The 27,702-nt window shown below is 34.2% G+C and overlaps 2 protein-coding genes across 3 annotated transcripts in view; both read right to left on the bottom strand.

Moving 5' to 3' along the window:
* Nucleotides 1–2,502: 2,502 nt before the first annotated feature.
* On the bottom strand, nucleotides 2,503–9,726 carry LOC111632433 (E3 ubiquitin-protein ligase SIAH2-like). 2 transcript variants are annotated; one of them, XM_023376847.1, is made up of 3 exons: nucleotides 9,428–9,726; nucleotides 3,494–3,782; nucleotides 2,503–3,017 (listed from the first exon to the last, which is right to left on the bottom strand). In XM_023376847.1, the coding sequence occupies exons 2-3, from the start codon at nucleotides 3,753–3,755 to the stop codon at nucleotides 2,671–2,673; spliced, it is 609 nt and encodes a 202-aa protein (XP_023232615.1). In that variant the 5' UTR covers nucleotides 3,756–3,782; nucleotides 9,428–9,726; the 3' UTR covers nucleotides 2,503–2,670. The 2 variants fall into 2 exon arrangements, with proteins under 2 accessions (XP_023232615.1, XP_023232614.1); XM_023376846.1 differs by lacking the exon at nucleotides 9,428–9,726 and adding an exon at nucleotides 4,344–4,523.
* A 3,270-nt stretch (nucleotides 9,727–12,996) lies between these two features.
* LOC111632428 (zinc finger protein 728-like) overlaps nucleotides 12,997–27,702 on the bottom strand; it is a 39,005-nt gene continuing 24,299 nt past the window's right edge. The window contains 2 exon segments of the mRNA XM_023376841.1: nucleotides 12,997–14,495; nucleotides 18,624–18,708. Coding sequence (XP_023232609.1) covers nucleotides 12,997–14,495; nucleotides 18,624–18,708 — 1,584 coding nt within the window.

The following is a 27,702-nucleotide window of genomic DNA, read 5'->3' as shown; positions in this document are numbered from 1 at the left end:
AAACGAGTTCTTTATATATATGTAATTTATGTATAATTTAGGGTAAATTGTTTACTTATCGACGGTTCTTTAAAATCATGTCATTTAAAATGGCAAAAGGCAAAACATCTGACGACCGTGGGCATGTTTTTTGAGTTTTACATCGGCCACAACGCTTACGATATCAACGAAGACTCACAGTTTATCTTCTTACAATATTTATATGCTTTGAACAATTGAATATTCGTTAATAAAGGAATTGCATAATCGTTTATTATGAAAGTGGTGCAAGTCTATTTCCCATAGTCTAATTAAACATTGGGTAAGTTAAGGATTAAAACTGGTGGCTTCTTGCCATTCGACTCACAATGTAATAAGAAAATCTAAGCGTTTATGAGGAAAATATTTAATTTTGTATTCAACATCGATAGAAGTGTCGAAATTATGAGTTCATGACTTCTCCAAAAGATTCTTGTCGTTTTAACAATACATAAATTTGATGTCGATTGTTTCTACTTATGTTCAAGGTAGCATTGAGTAGGGTGGTTTGTGATCGTAATAGATGGACAATTCCTTCGTTACGCTGTTTAATTTGGGAAATCTCAGTATTTAAAGCTTCAATGTCTTCTGACGTAGCAGTTTCGAAAAGGAATTTAAGAGCTTTTCCCCCTAGATTTATTAAGCCTCTTCTTCTTTTATGAGGGGTACGTAGGGTGATTAGTGCCATAAGTTCTCAATATTCTCGTTGGTAATTAATTCTTATCAGCTCGAAGCCTTTGGGAGGGAGTTGCGTGGTGCCGTTGTTCTGGAGATATTGTTCTTGACGCTCAATTATAGCCTCCAAATAAGAAAGGGATTGTGAGACGAATTGGACTTGTCATTCCAAGTGTTCGAAAGAGAGATCGTTTACTAGAGTCCAGTGTCTTGAGGTTATTAGGAAATTTCCTTGGTGTAGAAAAATTACTCCTTTCGTGAACTCTATTGGTCTCGACGGAGGTTCCAATGCTGTACTGTACACCTAAAGCCCTGGTCACACTATGCGATTTCCAGCCGCGCAGGCGACTGCAACCGCGACGGCTGTTCCCGTTAACTAGTAATCCCCCCTCGAAAACCGGCGCGACTGCAATCGCAACTAGAAACAAAAAGTTTGTTCTACTCGCGACGATTGCAAATGCGCATCCAATCAACAAACGCCTTTATGCCACGTCATACAGTGACAACATTGAAAATACTTCATCATCATGGCGGATAGTCGGAGGATTAATACTTTTACAGAATCGAGATTGATCGAGCTTATCCAGGCTCACGAATACCTGTGGGATTTTAATTCTTCGTTTTATCGAAGGTTTTATCTTTTCATGTATTTTCGCCAGCTCTATTAAAATAATCGCCTTTTTTCTTTTATTCATTCCAGAAAAGGAACTGCTTGCTATTTTAATAAGAAAAGTGGCTAAAATTCCGTAAATACTCTGAAGTAGATCGTAAAATATCGGCAAACTCACGAAAGTAGTCAAAAACAAGCTACTGTAATTTTATTGGTTTATTGTAGGGTCACGTGTTTCCGAGTTGCAACGTCAACGAACAATGTGTGACCACGAGAAGCGCGACTCGCGCTTGTTGCAGTTGCAGTCGCCTGCGCGGTTAGAAATCGCATAGTGTGACCAGGGCTTAATACTCAGGAAAATGACGATAACTTGGAGATAAAGCATCTTGGTCTCCTGGATGAGGCGTTTAAGTTCAGATAAGGGTGCTTGGCAAAAGGATATCTCCTGAATTAGAATTTTCTTCCTCTAGAACAGGGAAATATTTCTATTAACATTGAAGCCCTTCTGAAAAAGGGGGTGTGTAAAATATCTCCCTTAAGGGGACGGATTTAGAATAGGTTAGACGTGTTAGAGCAGTATTTCTCAACCTCTAACGAATCGTCGCCCCCTTCAACGTAGTATCGCCCCCTTCAATAAAACCCTTCACTAGTATTGCCCCCTTCACTACAAAATTCCGATGCCGAGGGACAAGGCTAACGCCAAATTCGTACTGCATCTAATAGACTAGTGACTAGTATAATGTTATTTGTTTAATTATTGTACGATATAACGAATAAAATATCTAATTATTCTTAATATAATGTTATACTATATCGCCCAGAAAATTGCTTTTCGCCCTCAGAATATAAATTGTTACTAATCGCCTCCTGAACATGGAAAAACGCCCACATGGGGGCGATATCGCCCCTGTTGAGAAACACTGTGTTAGAGTATTCTACTATTCCTGGAAATCTCCTTTTCTTTAAAATAAAAATTTCAAAAGATACGCTTTTTAAAAGAATTTCTAAGATAATAATCTAGCTCTCTACTATATTTCTCTAAATTAATTTTTTTCCCCCGATAAGATTAAGCAATAAGCTATCTTTTTTTTTCTCTATGGTCCCGTTTGGGTGTTTAAGCCTACGGCCTCGTGCCGTATAAGTAAAAGAGGACTCACTATGAAATAAAATAAGTGATATTTATTGAAATTTTAGACTGATATACACTCGTTAGATTTTTCTCTGACTTGGAATACATAACTTTTTAACTATGCATAAAATATTAAATATATATAATTTAATTAGGAATACATTGTAATTATAGGATACGTTATGGAGCATACAAGTAATTAGTTGAGATTTATGGACGAGAGGGTCGGCCCCGGGTTCTAGGAGTTCGAACTTGGCGGGAGCGTCCCCTCACAGGGGGATAGGAAATAATGGGGTTCTGGCTGCATAAACAGGGAGGTGGTGGCGTTCAGTTGATAATATCGGTCGGTGCGCTCGGTTTCTTCCCGGAAGGCGGTTTCTAATTGTGGAGGACATTTATAACCGACGGGTAAGATAATCGTAGCTGGTGTAGTTTCGTGCCTGTGTTGGGCTCGAGTAAAGTTTAGTGCGGCCTGTAGGGAGGCGCTGTTCACTTCCGCTGATGGTGGTGGAGGAGGTGGCGATGAGACCGGGGTGTCCCACCAGTCATTAGATTGTGCCATTTCCGGAAGGTGTAGGAGATAAGCTTTATTGGTAGGTAATAGTTAAGAAAAATTTAAAATTATTGGATGCGCAAAAGGAATATATAACGTTGGCCGGGAACTGTAAAGGAGAGTGACGACTATAGGCGTCGGGTGTGCCGAATAAAGGAATATGAGAGGATGTCCATTGGAGGGTATTGGGCCCCTTTTTAAAAGCGATAAAGTAAGAAAAAGGAAAGAGATTTTGCTTAATAGATAGACCTTGATAGTGAAAATCGGATTTTCTTGATGAGATTTAGTGACCAGGAGGCGAAATTGCTGATCATGGGCCACTAAAATTGTAGCCCACATCTGGGGAGGGATTTATTTTGCGTGTACGCCTAAGAAGAACAAGGAGGATCGTTGAAGTAATTTTACTTGAGGATGGGTTTGCAGAAGGTGAGTCACTACGTCAGAAAACTCTCCTTCCCAAAGACAGTTGAGATTTTTAAAGGGGTAAGATAGGGATTTTAAAGGATACTGTCGTTGATGGGCTGCCCGATTTGGTTCCGGTAGACATTTGGGCAGCCAAAAGGTTGATTGATGCAAGGCAACCGCAAAGAAGACGCAATCTGCTCGACCACGAGGCTGCGGATGTGTCCCAGAGTCTCGCGACAAGTGTGGCATGTGGTGATTTGTGGCCGGCACTTGGAACAGACGATGTGTCCATTAGTACACTGGTAAACCGGCGTTTTGACCAGCTCGTAACAGATGGGGCAGCTTAGCAACGTCGTAAGAGCCATATCCTGCTCGTAGGAAGCCACATGTATCTGAAAGGGAGAAGGAAGATATATAAAGAGTTGTAACCAACAATATTATCATAAATTACTCAGCAAATCACTGTACATATAACTAAACTCCTTATTTCAAAACAAACGTTTTCAGCCAGATTCATAGGCCATCCTCAGGTTGAGAACCAAATTTGAATTAAAGGATTCCATTAATGGAGTACAAAATTCAAAAATTAAACATCAAAATATTAAATAACCAACGGAGTAACATAAAATAAAAATATAAAAATGTAAAACATGTACAGTACATAGAAGTATTAAGAAATGCAATTACTAATATGTGAGGATCAAGGTTAATCCTCACATATTAGTAATTGCATCAGTTAATCAAACTTTTCCTACGTGGATTAACACGCGTATCGATATTGTATGGAGATGAACTTCCCGTTTTGATTCAGATAACGTAAGAGACATTTCTTTAACAATAAAAATAAATATTTAATGGAACAAAAATAAACGAAATTATACAACTTTGAATATTCGAATAAAGCGATTTCGAGAGAGAGAGAGAGCTCACAAATTCTATCAAATTCATACTACCTTTAAATATCTTTTATCTTCGTCTGTCTTTCAGATGTAAACGACGATTCTTTCTTCTTAGTTCATTAATGGCACATATTTAAATAATTTTCTTCTGTATTTACCGACTTAACTTATTTTGTAGAATCTTCTGGATTCGATTTTGGGCGTTGGCTTCCAGGAGATTATATGGAACACGTCTGTCCTCTTCTGAATCTTTCGGCGTACTCCTCGAATAATGCTAGATTCTTCCTCTTTCTCGCGAATTTGAACCAATCACCAATTGGTATTTTTCCGCGTGAACAGGGAAAAAAAGGGGGTTTTACCGAGGGGTTGCAGTTCCCGGAGTTGCTAAGATTTTTAGGAGATAAGGGAAAACTAAAAGGAAGTCGATCTTCCGTTGAAGGAAGTGACTTTTACCCGTTTCCTTCGTTTTAGAAAAATAATTTTTCCATCAAAATTAAAGAATATTTTCGTCAAAAATTTTACTTCTTAATTTAATTGTTAATTAATTACATCTCACAAATACATCCAACAAAATTACTATTTTGACTGGTTAGAGATCTTATTAAATTTGTTAACTATAAACTTCCATACAGAAGGAAGACTTTCTGCATCCTTCGCATTTAAATATTCGAATAGCAAAAAACAGAAAGTTCGGATTATTGAATGATCTCGTTAACCTAGAAAACGCCATATATAATGAGGATCCAAAGAAACTAATAGATGTTAATAAGAGGGTGGTCGATCTAGCTGAAGCAGTCCATAAGAATTCTACTAGTAGGCCTAATTATTTGAAGAAATTGAAATGGATTATGCATAAACAAAAGGTTAGAAATACCAAGAAAAACCTTATTGCTTTTCACATATGGGACCAAATAGAATTACCGGCAAGGATCAAGGAGCTTCTAGAAAAAGGCCCAAATTTTATTCCAGCGGATGCTATGAATTGGGAAACTTCCGTACAGGAAATTGAAAGGGGCATTGTTGGGCTAGATGATTTAAACAATTTTGTCCCAAATGGCGCAAGCACTAGCATCTGTAGTCGAATGGAATAAGGCAGCCATCATAAAACCTCTATCTTCCCCATCTTTGGCGTTGACAGCTGAAAAGTTACAGATTTATAGGAGTAAAATACAGGAAGGCTGTTTAAATGCGAGGGATACAGAAAGTCTTCCCTCTGCATGGAAGTTTATAGTTAAGAAATTTAATAAGAGTTCTAACCAGTCAAAATAGTAATTTTATTGCATATATTAGTAATTGTATTTCTTAATACTTCTATGTACTGTACTGTACATGTTTTACATTTTTATATTTTTATTTTATGTTACTCCGTTGGTTATTTAATATTTTAATTTTTGAATTTTGTATTCTATTAATGAAATTCTTTAATTCAAATTTGGTTCTCAACCTGAGGATGGCCTGTGAATCGGGCTGAAAACGTTTGTTTTGAAATAAATTATATTTCTCGGCAAGGATAAGGTTTTAGTTATATGTTGTAACCAACAGTCAAAGTATAGAAAAAGATATGTAATATACTCCTAATTAGTACACTCGTAAAACCACATAGTTTTTCTTGTACTTGGAGGGTACATTTATTAGTTTAGCTATCGGGCTTAAGGAGAGAACGGCCGAGTATTAGCGGGAGAAACGAATCGAGGTATGCGGCTACGATTGGGTCGTGGCATAACCCATGGCTGGTATGGCACTGGTCCTCGGCTTCGTAGAGCATAAGGAGGTGTAATCTCCTATTTTGCTTCCGTTTCCGTTTCAGAAACTTCGCTTTCTGGCTCGGGTTCATCGCTCTCACTCTCGCTTTCCAATTCTGTCTGTTCTTCCGGTAATAGTGTTGGTATAGAAGCCATATATTTTGTATATTTTGGCGAGTCTTCTCCCGGTGAGGCGTCAACGGTAATGGGTTGATCGGCAATTATATCGGTTTTGAGATAAAATTCTTTCCTAGCAGTTGTCGGTTTAATTCTGTCCGCATGTACCTTTAACTTTCGCTTTGTTTGGATGTTTTTGATCCTAAAATTAACAGGGCTTAGTGTTTCGATAATTCGATAGGGTCCTGACCAACGCGGTGCTAATTTTTGCATTAATCCTTTTGGAGTGACAACTTCCTTTAATAACACTCTGCTCCCAAGCTGTAACGTGGAGGTTTATTTTGTCGGCGGTGTCGTTCTTGTCTCGTCTCTGCCGCTTGTTCAATATATTGTTGAGCCGTTTGATGGGCGTGTTTCATCCGCTGACGTAATTCGGAAACAAAGTTGTCTTCTGTATCGTAGGATATCGTAGTAGGGCTCGTGACTAAGTCAAATGGATACGTAGGGTCTCTTCCGTATAGAAGGAAAAAGAGACTTTCGTTCGTAGAAGAGTGTACTGACGTATTATAGGAGGATAAAGGGTAGGGGATCCATTCGTCTCAATCTCTTTGGTCGTTAGACACATGGTGAGATAAAATGTCAATTAAGGTTTATTAAATCGTTCGACGACACCATTACAAGCCGGATGATAGGCAGTAGTAAGAAGTCTTTTTATCTGTAGCAGTTTACACACTTCCGTAAACATTTTAGAGATTAAGTTCGGTGCTCTATCGGTTAATAATTGAGTCGGCGTTGAGTGACGTAATACGATGTGTGTGACGTAATACGATGTGAGTGACGAATGCTTTTCAATTGTCTTGCTACTAACATCCGGTAGTGGAACGGCTTCTGCATATCGACTGAAATGATCCACAAATACTAGAATATATTTATTTCCGTTGGTAGTAAGTGGAAGTGGTCCTACTATGTCCATGGCGGTTCGTTCGAACACGCATACGACTAAGGGCATCTGCATTTTTATGAGAGTTTCCTGCCTTGTGTATAACATCAAAGTCGAATTCCTGGAGGAAAATGATCCATCGTGATAATCTAGAGTTCGTCGTAGGATCTTTGCAGTCGAGTAGCCATAGAAGGGGGTCGATGATTTGTGACTATAGTGAATTTACGTCCATATAAATAGGGTTTAAAGTACCTCACAGCCTACACTGTGGCTAAACATTCCTTTTCCGTTGTACTGTAGTTTACTTCCGGCTTCCTTAATAATAGGCTTGCATATGCAATCGGCTTCTCTTTGCCGTTTTCTTTTTATGATAATGCCGTCATAAGGATAAATAACATCTAGGTCCACTAGACAACCCGCAAACTAAAATCGCAAGTCTCCTATTTGAAAGGTAGGACTCATAATACCGTAGGTTTGAATAGGATGACCTGTGGCACTTCTTAGATCTGTTTCTTGGTTACGATCGAGAGGTACAGTACCGTTTTCTTCATCGTGTCTGCAAAAGCTTTAGATAAAAGTGACACCTTAGCCCCTGTATCTATCTGTACTGTGGCCGGATTTCCGCCGATATTACAATCGAGAATAGCCTCGTTTGGTGAGGTTGTATATTTTGTAGAATTTAAAGAAAAAGTTTTTCGCTTCCGTGCTCGCGGACTTTTATGGGTCTGCCGATTTTGGTATACAAAGAAACTCTGCTTCCGTTTAGATGTAGAATAAGGGAACGTACTGTACAGTTTCCTCGTAGATTATATCGAGATCGTCGATCCTCGACGCTTCGAACCTTGCCTCTCCATCGGGTTCGATTTTCTTCCGCAGATTTCGGTCAGGAATCCGTTTCTCGAACGCGTTGACGACCATTATTGTTATTATCTCGGCGGACAGGCGAGTTCCTGTTCTGATTGCTTTGTGTGTACGGTCGCTCTAATCGGCGAGTGGGTGCAGCCTGACGATATTCGTTTCTCCGGAAAAATGGATTATTATAACTCCCACGATTATTTCGTCTTAATATAGGGCTTCTTGCATTATTTATGGATGAGCCTCATACTAAACCGTCCATTCTAGCTTTAAGTTCCTTCATCGCGGTTGTCAGTTGCTCTAAATTGTCTCTTGAGGTGAAATCCGTATGATCTGATTTTCCGTATGATCTGATCGGTAAGATTTTCAATTATTTCCTCACTAATTGCCGCTTTTAAAGCGTCATCAAACGTCTCTGGCTCTCGTGATATAACATGTTGCCTAATCGATTCCGTTTAGGAATTGCGACTTTAGCCGCTCATCTAACTCTTTCCGTTGGAGTCTCTAAATCATGGCAGTTTCCGCGGCATTTGCCCCGGCCTCCGGCGTAATCTGAATTTCCATGACCAACTCTTGAAGCTTAGCAGCGTACGTTTGTACGTCTTCCTCTTTCCTTTGTACGCATGTGTAGAATTTATTTAAGCAGAATGAAAAGGGTTCTCGCTCAAACCGGGTTATCATTATTCGTTTAAATTCATCAAACTCTTCTACCTCTTTAATCCTACGGTCTTTTCTTACAAACTCCCGAGCTACACCAGTAAGTTTTAACTTGGCTACCGCCAGCATTTGTGCTTTCGACCAAGCCGCTACCTTTGTGACATCCGCTAATGAGTCAAAAAAGTCCGTAACTCGGAGACTTCCCTTACCGGCAATAAGGGAATTATTCCACCCAGACCTCCCAAGGTGATTGGGTTTGTAGTAGGATTGGAATTTGGATTAAGATTAGAGTTTTCTGCCGCAGACGCACGTTGGGTATCGCCCTCCATTATTTCTCCTAATCTTAAATCTACTTATAACGATTCTAATAATTCTCCTAATTTTAAAGTCTCTAACGCGACTACAATCGACCATTTTACTCGAATATAGCCTTTTTCCGCCTTACCGATAGTTCGAAAAAGTCGAACCCAACTCCTGAAAAACCAATTTGTGGGTAGACCTTGAGGTAGGACGGAGTCGTACCTCTTTCCTCTTTCGGGTCGCGTTACAAGCTGCTTAACTTAAGCCTGCCCACTGGTCAGAGGATGGCTTGTTAATTTTTTCTATCCCGAAAAATCGGGATTCTTTTTGTCAGGTCGGGTGGAGGTAAGAGGGGTTGTCGGTAAGACGTTGGCGATATTTAAATAAAAGACACCATTTATCAACAAAACAAGAATTTATTAGACAATAGCTTAGATAACATAACTAACATCGAGATTCTATCGACCTTACACGCGGAAGTGGATAGGTGCGCGACGAGAGAGAGTTTAGAATATTCGTTATCATACCTCTAGGATTTGGGTTACTGACTGACGTGAGAGACACGGACGTCTTTTTCTACGGAAGGCAACGTTGAACAATGACGACGGGCGGCGTTGATGGACATCGATCACGGAAGGTGACGGCCGACGGCGATGTCAAACAGGGACGACGGACCTCAATACGAACGGCGATCGGCGATGACAGGCCCTTCTTCTTCCGTCACACCTCTTTTATACCTCGAGTCACGTTATTCTTCTTCGCCAATAGCAAATTTTTATGTCATAAGAGCCTTGTGATTTATTCTTAAGTTCCTGAGAGATAGGAAACGGCTCCGGGGAAGGAAATGTGTTCATCCGTTTGTTATAAGATTTCGACGAAATTTCGAAAGAAGAAAAAATAGAGGGTTTCTTTGTTTAAATTTAATTTCTTTGTTTAAATTTATTCGGTTCGATCCTCACACTTACCTTTATAACGTTCCGCTTTTACACTTCTATAAATTTTTTTTTCATGTTCTTTGCAGCTGCGAGAGTACTAAAAACGACCCTTTTTTAACCATAGTAAATTCAGCATTAATCGGGTTGCCAAGTTACGAGGTACGGGTTTGGACGTATACAGGATGGCCCTACTAAAACCCTTGGAGAGGTGTCATTCCGGGTTGGATTCCGTTTCCATTAGAACAGTAGGATGACGAATTAACAGCCTCGGTTATAGTGGCAGATTTCCATTAGATCCACTAAACCTAGGGGCACAAAAATTCAAAAATAACTTTTCCTAGAAATAACTCATAAAAAATCAGTGCAATCTAAAGCTTATTTAGAGACAAAGTCAGATATATCAGTTGGTAGTAATACTAACACATCCCATAAAAATCTGGTAAAGCCAGGTAGAAAAAGTAAAGCTCAGCAAAAATATATAAATTAAGGAAATTTTTAAAAGTTGTAGTATGATAGTGTAAGCAGATTTGACAATAAAAATATGTGAATAGTGCACATTGCTTCATCTAAAACTTCCTTTAGTTGTAATCTGTATAACGTGCACTTTATTCACATATTGAGTCTTACTGTCAAATATGCACTACTGTCATCTTACACTATTTTTATATTACAACTTTCAAAAGTTTTTTTCAGTTATATATTTTTGCTGAAAACCTGGCTTTACCAAACTTTTAAAGAGGATTTCAAGTATTTTTCAGTCATCAGTAACTTTATAACAGAATAGTTTTTATGGTAACTCTATATTCATCTAAAAGTCAAGTCATCTAACATTGAAAAATTGAAAAAAATTTCGCAACTTTAACGGATCACCCTAGTTAATCTGCATTAACGGCTTTCGAGCTTTAGCGGTAACATATATATAAATGCTAGTATGTGTGAAGGACACGATTTTCTTCATCTGCTTTCAAGCTTATTAACTCGTGTTTTTTTTGTAGAAAATTTCTAAAATTTTGTTCGCGTATTAGGGGCATTAATGCTATTAAATATCGATGGTTAATGTTCGAGAAAGTGGAGAGATAAAGGGGTCGCGTGTTATATCTGAAGTAGGGTCGAAGTTAATGACTATTTTATTCGTTATTAGCATCTATAATATTTCTAATTAAACCCGTCTCTACCCTCAAAATTAAGCTTTTTGCCGTTTTATAATTAAAAATAAAATATGGTAACAGACGGCGCCACACGCGGTTTCAAATATTGCTGGAAAAGCTAAGCAACTACTTGCAGGATTTTTAAATAAATAAACAAACAGTTGTATCATTTACTATAATGATTTAGTACACGGTGCTATTGTACTGTTTTTTATTTGTGTAGATGTACCAAGTAAAAACATTTTTCCTCTTTTGATTGTCAATTGAATTCCTTCATTGCATTACCTTGTCCACTTATTTGTACTTTGCTCAGCTGTACACTGTAGACTAGCTTATCGTATTGTCATGTCATAACTTTAAGCAATACACTCTGTCTAATCTAGTGATTTTTATAAACTATATTCAGGGTTCCTACTCAAAATTTCATTTTAATAAAATACTGAATTTTTGTTTTGTTTCTCAACATTTGTTACTTCATGTACAGTTTTTGACATTTAATATTATCACTCATTATTGAACATTTTATAGATTTATTTTTCCGTATTTTATTTATACATATATAAAATGGAAAGCACGCGAGGGTCAACAGGGTTCGCGAAGGTTACCCCCAACAGCGTTCTCCCATTTTAAACATTGGTTGATGGCCAACCTACATAAAATTCATGTTTGTTTTATTAAAGCGGAATTAAAAAAACTCGTTATTTTGCCTGGGGGTAAGCGTAAGAAAAAATTGTTCACGTAAATTCTAGATTTAAAACAATAAAGAAAACCGAGGCCCGAGAACACTTAACTCCGACTTAAGCAACATAGAGTAAGAATTGGCTTTGTGAAGAGATGAGGAACAGCATCACAACGTCAAGCTCGACTTGAAGCTCCTCTCAATTCTTCAATCTTTATTTTCTCATAAAAAATGTTCCGTCGTGTTTGGCGGAAAAATTTCCAGTATAATAAATATATAAATGAAGGCACAGACTGAAGATAAACAGAAACTGAAAACTCCTTACTCCATTTGTTATCGATTTAAAGACACGTGATAAATTTAAACCAATCACAATGCACAACTATGCCAAACTCGGTTACAGGGCACCACCATTAAATTCTTATGGCATCGTTTTAGTTAAATTTATTCTTTTAGATTTATATTATTCCTAATTACAGATATTTATAACTGAAATATAAAAAAAAAATAACGATTGTACATATGAATATATTTATTTTAATACTGTATTAAAACAATTTATAAAAAACAAAACAAGAAAAATGCGAACAAACACGTAATATACAGTACTTATTAAAATATTTTATTATTAAAGCATTTTATTATACATTACTGACATAGTCAGATTGTATCAATAGATTAAAATACATTAATCCTGAGATTATTTCCACAAATTATTCAAAATTTGCCAAAAATGCTTAATTAAAAGTCTTAATATCTTTTTTTAAAGATAACATACATTTATTTCCATTTTTACTAAAGACTTTGTGTTCATAATGTTAAGTATTTTTAATATATGTTATACTTAAAATTAATAATAAAAATATCGAGAAGTCTGTATTGTTCCATCTATCCTAGTGCGTATATTATATTAATGCAAATGAAACAGAATAATTATTTTAAAATATTTAAATTATTTCGAGGCATTTCACAAGAACAACTCCATTGTGAAAAATTACTTCGCACGTTTATTTAAAATGTAATTTGAACAGAATATTTTTGCCACAAGCATTACATTTCTTAACGCATAAGTCGGAATTTCACTTCATGTGCCTAATTAATCCAACCTACTTTTTAAATGTTTTCTTGCATATTTCAATTTGTAATTCGATTTTGTTTTAAATTCGCTATTACAATGGCCGCTAAAGTACTAATAATTATGATAACGAGTTGATGGCTTAAAAAATGTTTAATATAAAAACCTTTGTTACACACTTCACTAATGTAACGAAGATTGTCTTTATTGTCTAGGTGTATTATACTTTTTCAAATAATTTATTACACATTGTACACTTTTAAATGTGTACTTTCGAATGTTCTTCTAATGTGTTTTTAGTCTTAAATGGCTTGTTACAAATATTGCATACATACATATTTTCATGTTTAGTAAGACAATGTCTGGCTAAGGCAGGTTTATAGGTATAACATTTTTTACATATGTCACAAGCATACTTTTCTCTATCGCTATGAATTACTTTGTGCTTTCTTAAATAATGCTTTGTTTTAAAATATTTGTTACATATATGACAAGAATATTTGTATTCATCGGTGTGTGTACGAATATGCTTTTTTAACTCAGAACTGCGTTTAAAACTTTTGTTGCATACCTGACAAGTATGGTTACGTTCATCACTATGAGTTTTTTGATGCTCTTTTAATAGGCCTCTCAATTTAAAACCCTTATTACAAATATCGCATTTAAAAGGTCGTTCTTCACTATGCATTGCTCCATGATGTATCAACAACTTTTTCAACTTGAATTCTTTTCCACATATCTTGCAGGCATGTATTTTGTGCGTTCTCTTGTGTATCTCTAAACGGCCCTTACCATATGGAACGCGCTTACCACAAATTTCGCAATACAGATTTTCCAGCTTGCAATTAGATCTTTTACTATGTCTAAGTTTATGTCGTCGCAAATAATATTTTTCTTTTAAATATTTGTTACATATATCACAGAAATATTTTTGCTCATCGCTGTGTGTATTAATATGCCTATTTAAATCACGACTTCGTTTAAAACTTTTGTTACATACCTGACAAGTATGGTTAAATTCGTCACTATGAACTACTTTATGAAGTGACAAACACTGTTTTGTTTTAAAACTTTTGTTACATACCTGGCAAGAATAGTTAAGTTTATCATTATGAGTTTCGTAATGGTTTTTTAGTACGTTTTTCCTTTTAAAACCCTTATTACAAATATCGCATTTGAAAGGACGTTCGTCACTATGAGTTTTTTTATGCGTTTTTAAATGATCTTTCCATTTATAACTCTTATTGCAAATATCGCATTTAAAAGATCGTTCTTCACTATGCACTGCTCCATGATGTAACAACAACTTTTTCGACTTGAATTCTTTTCTACATATTTTGCAAGCATGAACTTTACCATTTCTTGGAGATGAATTCACTCGATTCCCAGATGGCCGCAAACGTAAATTCCTAAGAGAGATTTCGTTTTTATTTTCAGTTTTGTGTTCTTTCACGTGTTTTCTCAATAGAAATTGCCACAAAAACTTCTTATTGCACGTTGTGCAGCGAAATGGTTTTTTACCAATATGACACAACAGATGTGTTTCTAATACTTTCTTATATCCAAAAGTCTCTTTACATAAATCACACGTAAATTCCTGTTTAGAACGAGGTGCAAACTTAATCCTAACGTATTTCCTTATAATCTTATCATAAATTGTATTGCATTTTCTATTCGAAAAAACGTATTTTTTTGTTTTGATATATTTGTAACACTTTCGCTTTTTTGAATTGTGCTGAATTTGCTCTTCCTTTTCAACTGAAAGTTAAAAAATAACATAATGAAGTAATACCTATTACATTTCTATAAACATAATATAGCTTCAATATTAAAATATTAGAGCTCTAGTTGTATATTTGATGAAGTATCCTAGGTTTTTCATTTAATAGCAAGGCATCATTTGTTGTTTGCACGAAAATTTTAACATCTTACAACCATAAACTGATTGATTCTGCTTTAGTTTCTTTATCAAACTTTTAAATGAGTGTGAAATATTAAATTGTTTCACTTTATCTGTTTTCTTTTATTTATTTTTTTTCTGTATGTAGTTTGTTCTAATGGTTATCATGAAAACATAGAAGAAATCGTATGCTTTTAGAGAGAGAAAGAAATCTTTAGTGTAAAAGACAAAGTTCCACAGCCGAAGCCAAGTCCAAGTAGAGAGAAAAAATCGGTTAATTTTAAAGATTTTTTGTATCAAAATTCGTTAATTTGAGCGTATATCCAGTAGATATATACGTTTTTCATATATTCGTAACGTGTTTTCTAATACGTTGCAAATATTTACTTAACTATGTCATTAAATAAGTTATAGAGCCCTCGTTTACTTTGTTTCAATACATTTTCTTTACTATTTTAGCGGATCCATGAACAAAGAAAAGTAACATAAATCATTAAATTACAACTTATGAGTTGTGATTTAATAATTCTGATCTTGCCAACAAATTTTTATTAACTTCAAAAGTTATATTAATACGATGTAGGAAGTTACTTGTAGACTATTTCTCAAATATCTAATGCCAGATAAATGTATGACAGTTGAAACTTGAATGCAGTTTTTCAGCTGCCTTCTAAATAATACTAGATTAAAAGGTCTGATCTAAGTAACATGTTACTTACTTTGAATGTTCATTTCATTCCTGTTAGAGTTTCCTTCCGGAGTGAAAAATTCATTCTTGACAGGCTAAACCATATATAAACAATACATGACAATCACTAATAATCACTTATGATAACGAGTTGCTCAACTTTCCCTGCAACGTTTTAAAATTTTGATGGCGCTGTCTGTAATGAAACGTTTTTTTAAATAAAATATGAACTGAATTTTGAAACTAGAGATAAATTTTATTAAAAAAAAAGTTAAATGCGAATAACGAGTAAAATCATCATTAAGTCCAACCCTACCGCCATTATCTCTCCATCTTCTTGAATTTTAATCAGCAAAATTTAATAGCCTTAATTTCCATAATAATCAAACTTTGCTGCAATATTGTAAAAATTTTCGACAAAAAGAACAGGAGTTATTAAGTTTCAAACAGGGTGAACAAAATCGTGCAACCCCAGACACAAACATTCATACATACCAACCTGTCAATGAATCTGAAATAAAATCTCATTGTTTATTCTATAATTCATCGTGCGCAGAAAGAGCAGAAATACCCAAACCATTAACTGAGAGCAATTTGAAACATATATAAATTTAATGTTAAAATTTTCTTTTTACTTTCTCGTTTGTTATGTATGTTATGTATGTTTGTTGTGTATATACAAGGTATGTCTCGTTTGTAATGTATATGTTAGACTCAAAGACCGAAATGGCTCAATGAGCGATTTCAGTCTTTGAGTCTAACATATACATAACAAACGAGCTATAACAATACAAACATAACTAACGAGCCTAACATATACATAAACAAGGAAAAGTATTGATATAGTGTCAAATTTCACCCTCCGATTTTTGCAAATTTCCAGCTTTTAAGATTATCTAATCCGAAATTTTGTACCATACGTTGTGTATAAGGAGCATTAATGGTATTAAATTTTGGTAAAGAAACGTCCAGGAGTAAAGAGATAAAAAAGGGAAACGTGTAAAATCTCGAATAAATTCTTCGTGGCAATAAATTCTTAGCATCTATAATTCTTCGTGGAATGCATTTCTACTATTAAAGTTAAGCATTTCTTCATTTTATAATAATTAAAATTATAGAGAGTTTTTATAAAATATTGCGCCACAAAAAATTTTATTTATTTATTATGATTAATAATATAAATGTTATTTTTTAAATAAAATCTCTTAACAGACAGGAAAGCTACGCAACTCGTTGTTAGATATTTTCTTATATAATACCCATATTATTTATTTAATATAGAATACACCTAAATTCAAAGCATAATATTATATTAGTGATATTAAGCTATGTTTTTATTTATTCAGTAAGCTAAGGTAATATTAAAATTTCACTTTAAATTTTTCGAAATATTTATTACTTATCATTACTTGTTTATTATCATCTGGATAATGATTAACTTCGTTACAATTTTTAGTCTTTACTTCAATCTTCAATTTTTTCAAATCAACTTTACATTCTGATTTTATTTCATGTTTTACATCCCAATTATTTTTTACATTTTCTTTCTTGATATCTGTAGTGGAATTTAAAATGTTTTGTGTTAAAGTAATTTAAGAAAAACTTGAAATATAAAATAAAACTGAGCATATTTTCAATAATTAACATAACAATATTAAATTACATGCTTCACTACATTATTTGTGATTACAAGCCGAAAACTAGCTATTTGTCGCGGCGAATTGGTGTGATGTGTGACACAAATTATAATAAATGTGATTAGAAACTTCTTCGTTATTAAATAAACAAGCAACGACAGCTGTATTAAGTTTCCCGGAAATATTTAAAACTATATGTGGCATCATCTCTTATAATATTTAGTTTAAAATATATAATTATAACTATTATAAAATAAAAATAAAAAAAGTTTGATTTTGAGGTTAAAGATGACTTTTATAAAAAAATGTAAAAGAGAAAATGAGTAAACTCCTCATCAAGTCTGACCCTACTGAAGATAAACACGTCCCCTATCCATCTTTAATTAATCACAAAACCATAAAAGCATTTTAATAAGTCTAAAAAGTCCTTTTAAATAACAAACTTTTCTTCTAAATTACAGAAATTTTCCTCAAAAAGCACAGTAACGAAAATGTTCGGGAGGATTATTTTTATTCTCGTAGATGTTGTAAAATATAACAAATAAGTTGTTTAATCAATCAAAGTTCGACCTTCCGGTGTTTCACAATTATCAAAGTCTGATTCTCTATTAGCACAAAAAAATATAAAAGACCTTACAAAATTCTATTTGTCGACGTTGATAACTTTATGTATGAAAATTCAGACGTATGTCAAATGTACTGTACAGTGCGTTACGTGTAATCTGCGTGTCACTCCCTAACACTTCGTTTCATATATATTACATATATGTATATGCAATAAAATCCTTTATTCAACACAAGTAATGTGTAAGTATAGACGAAGTGTACAGGGATTTATTTTCATGTGCATTCTGGGTGGATAAATATTTTGTTTTCATGGCATTCCAACATTCTTTAGAAGCACATATTGCTTAGTACATAGGTCAACAGATAAAATTTACTGCGTGAGTAATACAATCGTTATTTAATTAGAAGCTGATCCAGAATTTCGGTATTTATTAAAAAAAATCAAATTTAATCATATAATCGGACTGTAATTTAAAAAATTGTAGGCCTATAAATTCTCACTGTAATCTGTCTGTGTGTGAATTCTTTCTTAATCTCGAGAAAAACTAAGATAAAAGCCAAGGTAGGATAATGCGGAAAGTTTAAGGGCACGACACACCGATTAACTATGTTGGAACTTTTGGTGAAACACGAAAGTTACGTTATTTCAATTAAAATCTTTACTCCTGAAAACAGTTAACAAATGATCGGCAAAACTCCATTGTTAAAGGAAAAGTATAATGTACAGAGGCAAGCCACTATTAATTTGAGATGAAGAGCATATATTTTAAATTAAATACATTAAAAATATAATCATAAATTGCAGCCTAGCATTTGTGACGATGCCATAATAAACAATTTCTCTTTTCATTGAAATCTAAAATATCTAAATTGGACTTTTCTCTGTTGTAAGATTCTTATCAATTGAATTGACAATTTTAAATCTGTCAACTGAATTAATCGTTATTGATAATATTAAATTCTATTTAAATCCTTATTCACTATACACGACGTATTCGCAACATTTTTCAAATGTTATCATTTCCATTTATATAAATAAAAATGTATGTAGTGCCTATTATTCTTATTCTTATTAAAAGTATTAAAACACTTACCTCTTTCGATTTTATAACCGGAATGATTCCACATAGTGGACCCGTTTGTGTTGTATGCAGAAATTGGTTCTCTTTTAATATTTATCTGAAATAACAGAAGATTACGTTATATTATTAGACAGATTAATCTTTATAGAAAAACAAATGAAAAAATTATTTAAACTTAAGCATAAAAATACGGTCACTGAATTTAAAAACGAAAAAAATATGGCCTACTAACTACACTAGACCCCCTATAACACTGTATATAAATCCGTGTTATATGAATTGCATGTTGTACGAGTCACTTAGATTTTACATATACGTGAGCGAGCTGTGAATGGCTCACGTATATGTGAAATCTAAGTGACTCATGTTTTCTCTTAATAGTAGTGTCTGTTATTTATTTAACACCTTTCGAAAGAAAATTTTGAATTCAAACGACGGAAATTCCGGTTTTCAGCATATATACGTATACAGTTTATTGGAGCCTCCTTCCCAATTAAATGAATCTAATATTATATGAATATTTGTTTTTTGAAATACTGTATGAATATGTAAGTAATGGTTTATTAAGAATCGAACTGCGATTTTAAAATAGACTTATAAATTTCCACTTTCTTTAGTCTGTACGACTGTTTGACTGTCCTTTCTTAATTTCGACAACAGAGTTAGATAGGCTAAAGCCGAGACAAGATGTGGAAAACTTAGGGGCACGAGGCCCCGATTAACTATACAAGAATTTCTGATGCAAATCGGAAGTGACGTTATTTCAATTTACGTAAACGTCATCACTCTATTACTAACAGGAAAAGTATAATGTAAACAAGCAAGCCACTACTAAATTCAAGTGAAGAGCATTTATTTTAAAATAAATAAAATATAATGAAAAATTGCAACCCTGCATTGTGACCATATCACAATAAATATCTGCTCGTTGATTGTCTTTTCTTTTTTCTAATTAGAATAAGTTTGAACTTCTTATACTTTCGGATCTCGAAATGCGTATTTGAAGCGAAGGCATAAAAATCGTGTCAGATTTGACTCTCAGCTTTTGGAAACTTCTATCTTTTAAGACTTCCTGACTCCCAAAAAATGTTTAAAAATATAAAGATTTTACTTGTGATTACAAATTACAATATTTATAAAAATACGATTTATCTTTAATCTGAAAATTAAGCTTTTTTCCTTTTTATAACAACTAATAATATGAACAGGTTTTTGAATAAAATTTCTTAACAAACACTTTTGAAGTTTTTTGCCGGAAAAGTTACGCAACTCGTTTATGGATTTTTTTCGCTAAGAGATACAGTAATTTTAAGTTTTTTATTTTGTGATAATCAATCTCTCGATTATCGTCAATCTCCAAAAGACTTGATCGAAAATAGGAGAGATCTCGAGTCGAGTTCTACTGGTGCTTAAGCGTGATGGGACTTAAATGTTTCGAACACATATTAACTTCATTTATTTTACAAATACAGTAGAGCCTCGATTATCCGACCTTCGATTAACCGTCACCTCGGTTAACTGACCGTCCTAGTTGGCAAATTACAAATGTCCGCTAGTGATGTGCCGCTACAATATTTGGCTATGTCTTGGCTACTTTAATATTATTTTTACGTGTTTTAGCTGGCAACACTGGATCGACCACGAAAGGGAGCCAGTATTTAAACGAGGCTTAATTTTCTAATTTTTAACGATACAATAGCGACAATTATTATTTTAAAAATTTTTGTTAGGCTTAACATGGAGGAAAATTCAACGCGAAGTAGGTAATAACGATATACTAATATACAGTAGAGCGTCGTTTATCCGAATCAATTGGGGACTGGGGTGGTTCGGATAACGAATCGTGTACGAAAAAATATATTAATTTATCCCATGTTGAAATTTTTCTCCGTTGCGTGTCGCTTTGCGTTGAATTTTCGTCGATGTTAAGCCTAACGAAGACTATTGTATCGTTAAAAATTATTTTCTTATTTTGTACAAACAAAATAAATATATTGAAAAATATAAAAACAATAAAAAATTATACTTTAGATGTTAATTTAGTATCAAAGACATAAAATATTTGAGTAGCCCGAGAAATTGCCGAAGATTGCAGCGCGAAAATTTAAATTTTCCAACTGGAATGCTTTCGGATAACCAGCTTTCGGATAAACGACGCTCTACTGTACTAATATACTAATTACATAGGATATAATATTATACTACACTAATAATGAATTTTTTCATACTTTTCGGTTATCCGACTTTTCAATTATCCGACCAACCCCAGTCCCCAATTGAGTCAAATAATCGAGGCTCTACTGTATAATGCATTAAACTCAAACTATACAAACCTGGAATATAAAATTATAGATACAAATGTAGATACCTTCAAAATATTACATAGAATTAAGCATGAAATGAAGCAATATCATCTACTACCAATCAAATTACAAAATTTCTCTGAATAAATCGTAACTTGTCTAAACAAGTACTGATCCTGAAATAATAAAAAAAAATCTAGCAAGGAGTTGCGTTACTATCCCGGCAGTTATGAGATTTTATTTTGAAAACCACATTTTAATTATTAACCATAATAAATATATAAAATTGTATGTATGGCATGTGTTAAGAGATTTGGTTTAAAAACTTTACATACTTTTAATTGTTATAAAATAGAAAAAGACTTAATTTTGATGATAGAAATAAGTTTATAAAGCATTGTAAATAATAACAAGTAAAATCTTCAATAAGTTTGACCCCTCGCGAGATTTGACACATAACCAGTGGCGAGCCGTCTATGCAAGCTGTGTAAGCGCAGTTTTCCTTGTATTTTCCTAAAACATAAATACATATTGTGCGATTACTTTCATATTTTAACATACTTTGAATTAATTAATGGTCGTTAAGGGGTTAACTTAATTTTTATTAAAATTAATATTATATTATATTCGAATTATGTATTTTATTTACATTTTTAAACTATAAGTAAAAAACAATAAGATTCGAATATAAATTCGTATATGTTTATTCTTAATAGAAGCGTTGTATTGCTGAATATTAAGCGAAAATAAGCGAATTTTTTGAACGATACAGCTATATTGGTACTGTATTTTGTTCTTATCGGATAACTCAATTAACAGAAGTCGTCGTGATTTTCTAAGACGGGTTTAATACCAGTATTTTAAAGATACGATTTTATTATTTCTTCTCATAATACGACTTCGTTATATCAATGATGATCGCGGAATGGAAAAAGGAAAATACTGTAGGTCTAAGGTAAAATAAATTGCGTTTTCCCTCAGTTAAACTTCGCCGCAAAACCTCGTTGGGATAAACCATTTTCATTTCTTTGATAACTTTAACAGGATCTTCTAAGAACAGCACTTTTCATTTCTTTCGTTTTTCGAACAAACAAATGAATTTCTTTTGTTGCTAGACTAATCCATTAACACCTGCACCTAATTTCAAGAGTGATAGAAGTGCCCGAGATGGGGTTTAACAAGAGTTTAGATTAATTCGTTATTTTTTGACGGAAAAACGTTGTTGAGATGGGTTCGAACAATACTGTAGACAGTATTGTTCGAACCCATCTCAACATTAATTCGCAAAATTAGTCGTTTTTTACAGTTGTTGTATGTTGTTTCGAACCAAAAATCGATACCAACAGTCGCGTTACAAACGTGGTCGTTTAGTACAGGTAGTTTCTACGAAGACACTATATATAAACTGACCCACCAGTGGCCAATCGGTCTTCGTTCCGTGAACACTGAGAGTTCGCTCGTAAGTTCGGGCCTCGCTCTGACGGGCTGAGCACGTGGAGTTTTCTGGGTATTCACCACGTCCGTAACGTCTAAATAAGGGCCAGTTTCCTTAAAAAGACCTCTCAACTAGGCAGTTCGCCCGAGTGTCCCATTGCCTAACTAAACAAACTATGTATAAACTATTCTGTGCCAGAAACTTTTGCCCGTTTTCACAGGTGCCTGTCGAATGCAGATGGCATATATATATGCCTGTCGAATGCATTCGACAGGCATATATATACATGCATTCGACATGCGACATGCGACATATATACATGCATTCGAATGCATATATATACATGCATACATGCATACATATATATGCATTCGACAGGCGACCATCTGCATTCGACAGGCATATATATATATATATATATATAAGAAGCCAGTTTGATCTTTTTATTACTTTTTTGGGTTCAGGAAGTCTCATAACGTAGAGATTTGCAAAAAAGTCGGAGAGTCAAATATGACAGGATTGCATTACTTTTCCTTGTTGACAAGACTATGTCTTGTTTATAAAATCGTACTGCCCGATGTTCTTACCAACATAGAGGTTTGAAGGAGTACATGTCGAGAGTTGATATTTGGCACAGAGTATTAGGTGCCCAAATCACTTGCGCATGAAAAAATCCATACTCGTAGGTAGTCAGGAAACCGAGAATCGAGTCAAAATAAAATACAAAATGGGGACCCTCTTTTACAAACAGGAAAAACAGCCGCCTCACCCCACCGAAGTCAGGTAAGGGAGAGTACCACCCACAGTCATTCTAAGTGAACTCTGTGAACTCTGACCTTAGGACCGAACACGTAGTTTCTTCTATGTTAAATAAAATTTGTAATCTAATTTTGTAAATTTGGGAGTGCTTCAAATATGATGTTAAAACGGTTTTATGTCGTTACAAGTGAGTTTTTTTTTAACATTAACTAGTATAGTAAAATCTTAGGACCGATAAAAATTTGACGTTATATTAAGGTTGTCGTTACATTCGATGGCGTTATAATCGGGTTAAACTGTATATTGTTTGTGCAAAATAAAAAAAATAATAATTTTCGACGATAAAATAGCCACGATTATTTTTTCAAAAACGGAAACTTTTCGTTACGCATCGACAAAAATTCAACGGAGAGAAATTTCGAAATTAGATAGGTTAATTTCATCGAAGATGCATCCTGGACGTGGCCGGCGAATATTGAACGATCGCGCCCTAAAGCAGTGATATCAAAGAAGATAGGAGAATGAGAACGAGACCTGCCTTGAGCATGAAGTGATTCCGTCTCCGAAACATAGTCTTGTCTCAAATACGGTTTTGCCGTTTTACTTGTTATGAAGTTAGTAAACCAGAAAGTAAAACGTACAATTGTGCACAACGTGACTTCATACAATAGTAACAGGTAATTGCCAGTGAGCTGTAACGTATATACAACAATATAAAAATTTTCAAAACCATTGGGACCACAAAATTCCGTCAGAAAAAAAAAGTTGTACTTTTTAAAACGAATACTGTGGCCAAAACGTTAAATTTCAGAGTAAAGAGCCGAAATGTCTTTTACTTCAAATCGAAAATAACGAAGCTCAGTTTAAAGCTCGTAAGGCTATTATTGATATTTAAACAAATATACTGTTTAAAAATATGTTTCTCTATTTCCAACTCTATAATTTAGCATTTTAGTTGTGTTTTAAAGCTACATTGCAATATTATAGGAAAGTACTTTTACTCACCTGTAAAGGTTCCGATTTAATTGTTTTATAACACTTCACATCTGTATTAAATTCTCTCTTGAAATTTTCAAAATCAACTTTAAAGTTTTCTTCGTTTCGTTCATTTGTAAAGTCCGAATATTTCGTTTCTAACTCTTGTTTTATCTTCATTTTCTCGATTTATGATATTCTCGTAAGTCAACAATCTGTATTCAATCAAAAAATTAAATATTTAATTAATATTCATTCAAAATTGAGGGCAAGCAATAAGGAAAGACGAGCAAAGTCATTACTATTGTTCCCGTTGTAGCAATAAATTCAGGATGGACTTTCAGTGTTGACGGAAGAAACTGAAGTAGTGACACGTGTCTAGAACACGTGACACTTTTCTGCTTCAATATCACTTGTTATATAGTTAATAGTGTTGTTCTTATAACGCACTTATACATGTTTATAGTAAGAAACTAAAAATAAAATATTTAATCATACCTTAAAACCTAAAAGCTTTCCGGTTTACATTATGCTAGGTACTGTACAAGGGCCTATCTACGTTTTTCTGAGGCCTAGTACTTATGGAATTGCAATTGGACCCCATTTTTGTAAAATTAAAACTTTTTAAGTAGGGGATTAAAATTTATTTTTTATAACATCAAAATCAAAAATATATATATTTATGAAATGTTAATAGAAACGTATTAAAATTTATTATAATAATTCAATTTTTGTGCGTCCTTGACGAATGGGGGCCCACGGCTTGAGTCTTATTAGTCCCTATGTAGATTTGCTCCTGACTAGGTAGACTGATAGTTCAATTTTAACTCTCTTATAATTAGAAAATAAAATTAAAAAGCAAATAAATTTATAAAATAAATTAATATAACTACTAAAAATATGAAAATAGATATAAATTTGATTAACTTTTAAGCGAAACAGAACTAAAATAATTCTTAACAGTTATGTGGAAAAAAAAGACAGTTGCAATTAATTAAAAATAGCATAATTAACGTTGAAAATTCGATGCAAAATAAATATTACGTGTGGATTCAGAGTGCATAAATTATTTTTAAAACAAAAGTTTGTTATATTTGTTCGATATTTTTTCCTATTTTTGTACAACATATGAAATTAAAGAAAAAACTTCCTTTTTTGTTAATGTACACCTGTGTTTGTTAACATCTAACGAATCGTCGCCTCCTTCAACGTAGTATCGACTAGTGATGTGCCGGATCGTTAAAAATGTATATCCGCGGATACGGATACGGATACGGATCTCAACTTTCGTACTCAGTCGGCGCCGGTGCGTGTGACCTTGGACCAATAGTTGACGCTTTGCGTTAATAACGCGACGTGTTTTGACTTGCACTGCGCGTGTTTTTGTTTATAGTGTGAAAGTGTGCTAAATTAGAATTCACCACAAAGGCAGACAGGATAAAGTAACAAAAGTTGATATAATTTTCCAATTAAGCTATTTCGCGTCTTTATACAGATTCTATTTCGGGGGATTCCAACTTCACGGTACAAACAGTAGCATGCGAAATTACAGCGATAATAATAGTTCGCTGTATCTAAAGCACGTGTACAATACAGATCCCGATCGCGACAATATAACCCGGAACCTTAAAACTAACCTTAAACACTAACTTAACACTAATAACAGAAAAAGGGATAGAATTAAGAAGACAGAAAAAATGGTAGATAAGATAGAAATAGGGATATCTGGGATTTTGTCCCTTTTTTCGGCTTGTTTCTTTATGCGTACTGTTGGGTGGGATAACACACGTCCTTCTCTTATAACTGGCCAGTTCTCTTCTTCAATAATTAGGATTTTTCCTTCCACAGTCGTCAATACGACCTTAAAACAGGATCTTTTTTCTGAACTTATTTCTGAACAATCCGGTCATTGAAAATACGACTCCCAGTATTCTCACCTCGTCCGTACACTCTGCTGTCCAGTTTACGAATGATCTGCTACGTCACTTCGTTTTTTTCTCCGGCTTCTGTTTACACCTTTGCTCCTCAAATTTCTAGGAACTGCTCATCCCAGCCAAAGGACAGGGAATAGATAATACAGTTCTAGAAGAAAATAGAACAATAGAACAAAGGGTAAAAAGAAAAAACAAAACTAAACTAAAATTTATATTTACAAAAATATAGCGTACCGCCACAATAGTTTAGTGCAGTGTTTCTTAACTTAAACTCTGGACAAGTACAAGTCCATATTCGAATTGCCCACCTTAGCAATCCAATTGCTCCCTGTGGGGCGTTGGCCCCACGTTGGGAAACACTGGTTTGTGGCTAGTATGACCCGGGATGGCGTAGATTACGTTTGTGTTTTGGAGAGTGTTGAGTTAAATTAAAATAAAAACAATGTCGACAAAAAAATTTAGTAGTGTAATATGGAAATATTTTACGATAGTAAATGACGAATGTGCTATTGCTACCTATCTTTAAAATTTCATATAAGTAATGTAATTCATTAAGATAAAAGTTCCGTTAAAGATCCACTAAAAAGTAACGGATACGGATACGGATACGAATACGGATCTTTTTTTTTCCCTCGGATATACGCGGATACGGATACGAATACGGATACCGGCACATCACTAGTATCGACCCATCAATAAAACCGTTATGTAGTATCGCCCCCTACACTACAAAATTACGATGCCGAGGGCAAGGCTAACCAAATTCGTACTGCATCGAATAGACTAGTGACTAGTATAATGTTTTCTATTTAATTATTGTACGATATAACGAATAAAATATGTAATTACTCTTAATATAATGTTTTACTATATCGCCCAGAAAATTGTTTTTCGCTCCCCAAAATATAAATCGTTACTAATCGCCTCTTCAACATGGAAAAACGCCCACATGGGGGCGATATCGACCCCGTTGAGAAATACTGATGTACACCAACGCTCCCTAACCCATTTTTCCTTGGGTGAGAAATTTGGAAATATTTTTAGAAAAAACTTTTCTAAGAAATTTACACTTTGTGTCCTTACCGCACATTGTTCTTCAAATCCGGAAATCATTAAACGCAGTGTTCCTTCACACACGTTTTAAGAGTTAAGCAAAAGATTATCAATGACACCAACCTTTCTATACGTCATCGTCCAATACTCTGCCTCCAGTGCCTTCTGTCACCCAATTGCTTATTTTTGCCCCCCCTAGATTTACTAGCCATCAACAGGGAGCCACTAAACAGTTCAACTCACTTGTCAGACACGTGTCGGAAGAGTAGAAATCTTGTTTCGATAGTTCTAATTGGAGGAGTTCTGCGCTTGAAAATGAGGTTACCCTCAGACAGGGCAGTTCCTTGGAATTTGCCACTTAAAACTTGTTGCCTGTGTGAAAGAAAGACGACAGTAACGCTAAAATTCCAATACCTCCGACAAACATAGGAAATAAAAAGGAAAAAATTCGAAGACGAAAAGAAATATCTCCGATTTAAAAAATAATTGTGAAAACAGTAAAGGTATATTATATTTAAATTATTATGTGAACTCGCTCTTTCCCTCTATGTCCATTCGAAAAGTAAATTCGGATGTAGGATGAACAAGCTACCAGTCACGCAAATTTCTCGGAAACATTTGAAATTTTGCTG

The sequence above is a fragment of the Centruroides sculpturatus genome, unplaced genomic scaffold (assembly GCF_000671375.1).
Source record: "Centruroides sculpturatus isolate CEXI.00-Female unplaced genomic scaffold, Cexi_2.0 scaffold651, whole genome shotgun sequence".
Lineage (NCBI taxonomy): Eukaryota > Metazoa > Arthropoda > Arachnida > Scorpiones > Buthidae > Centruroides > Centruroides sculpturatus.
This window is presented reverse-complemented; position numbering and strand designations above follow the sequence as displayed.

What these genes read in the sequence shown, in the direction of transcription:
- LOC111632433 (XM_023376847.1), bottom strand. Translation starts at nt 3,755, where the DNA reads ATGGCTCTTACGACGTTGCTAAGCTGCCCCATCTGTTACGAGCTGGTC. An exon ending in CGGGCAGCCCATCAACGACA is followed by an intron (nt 3,018 to 3,493) that starts GTATCCTTTAAA and finishes CTACCAATAAAG; the next exon opens with CTTATCTCCTACACCTTCCG.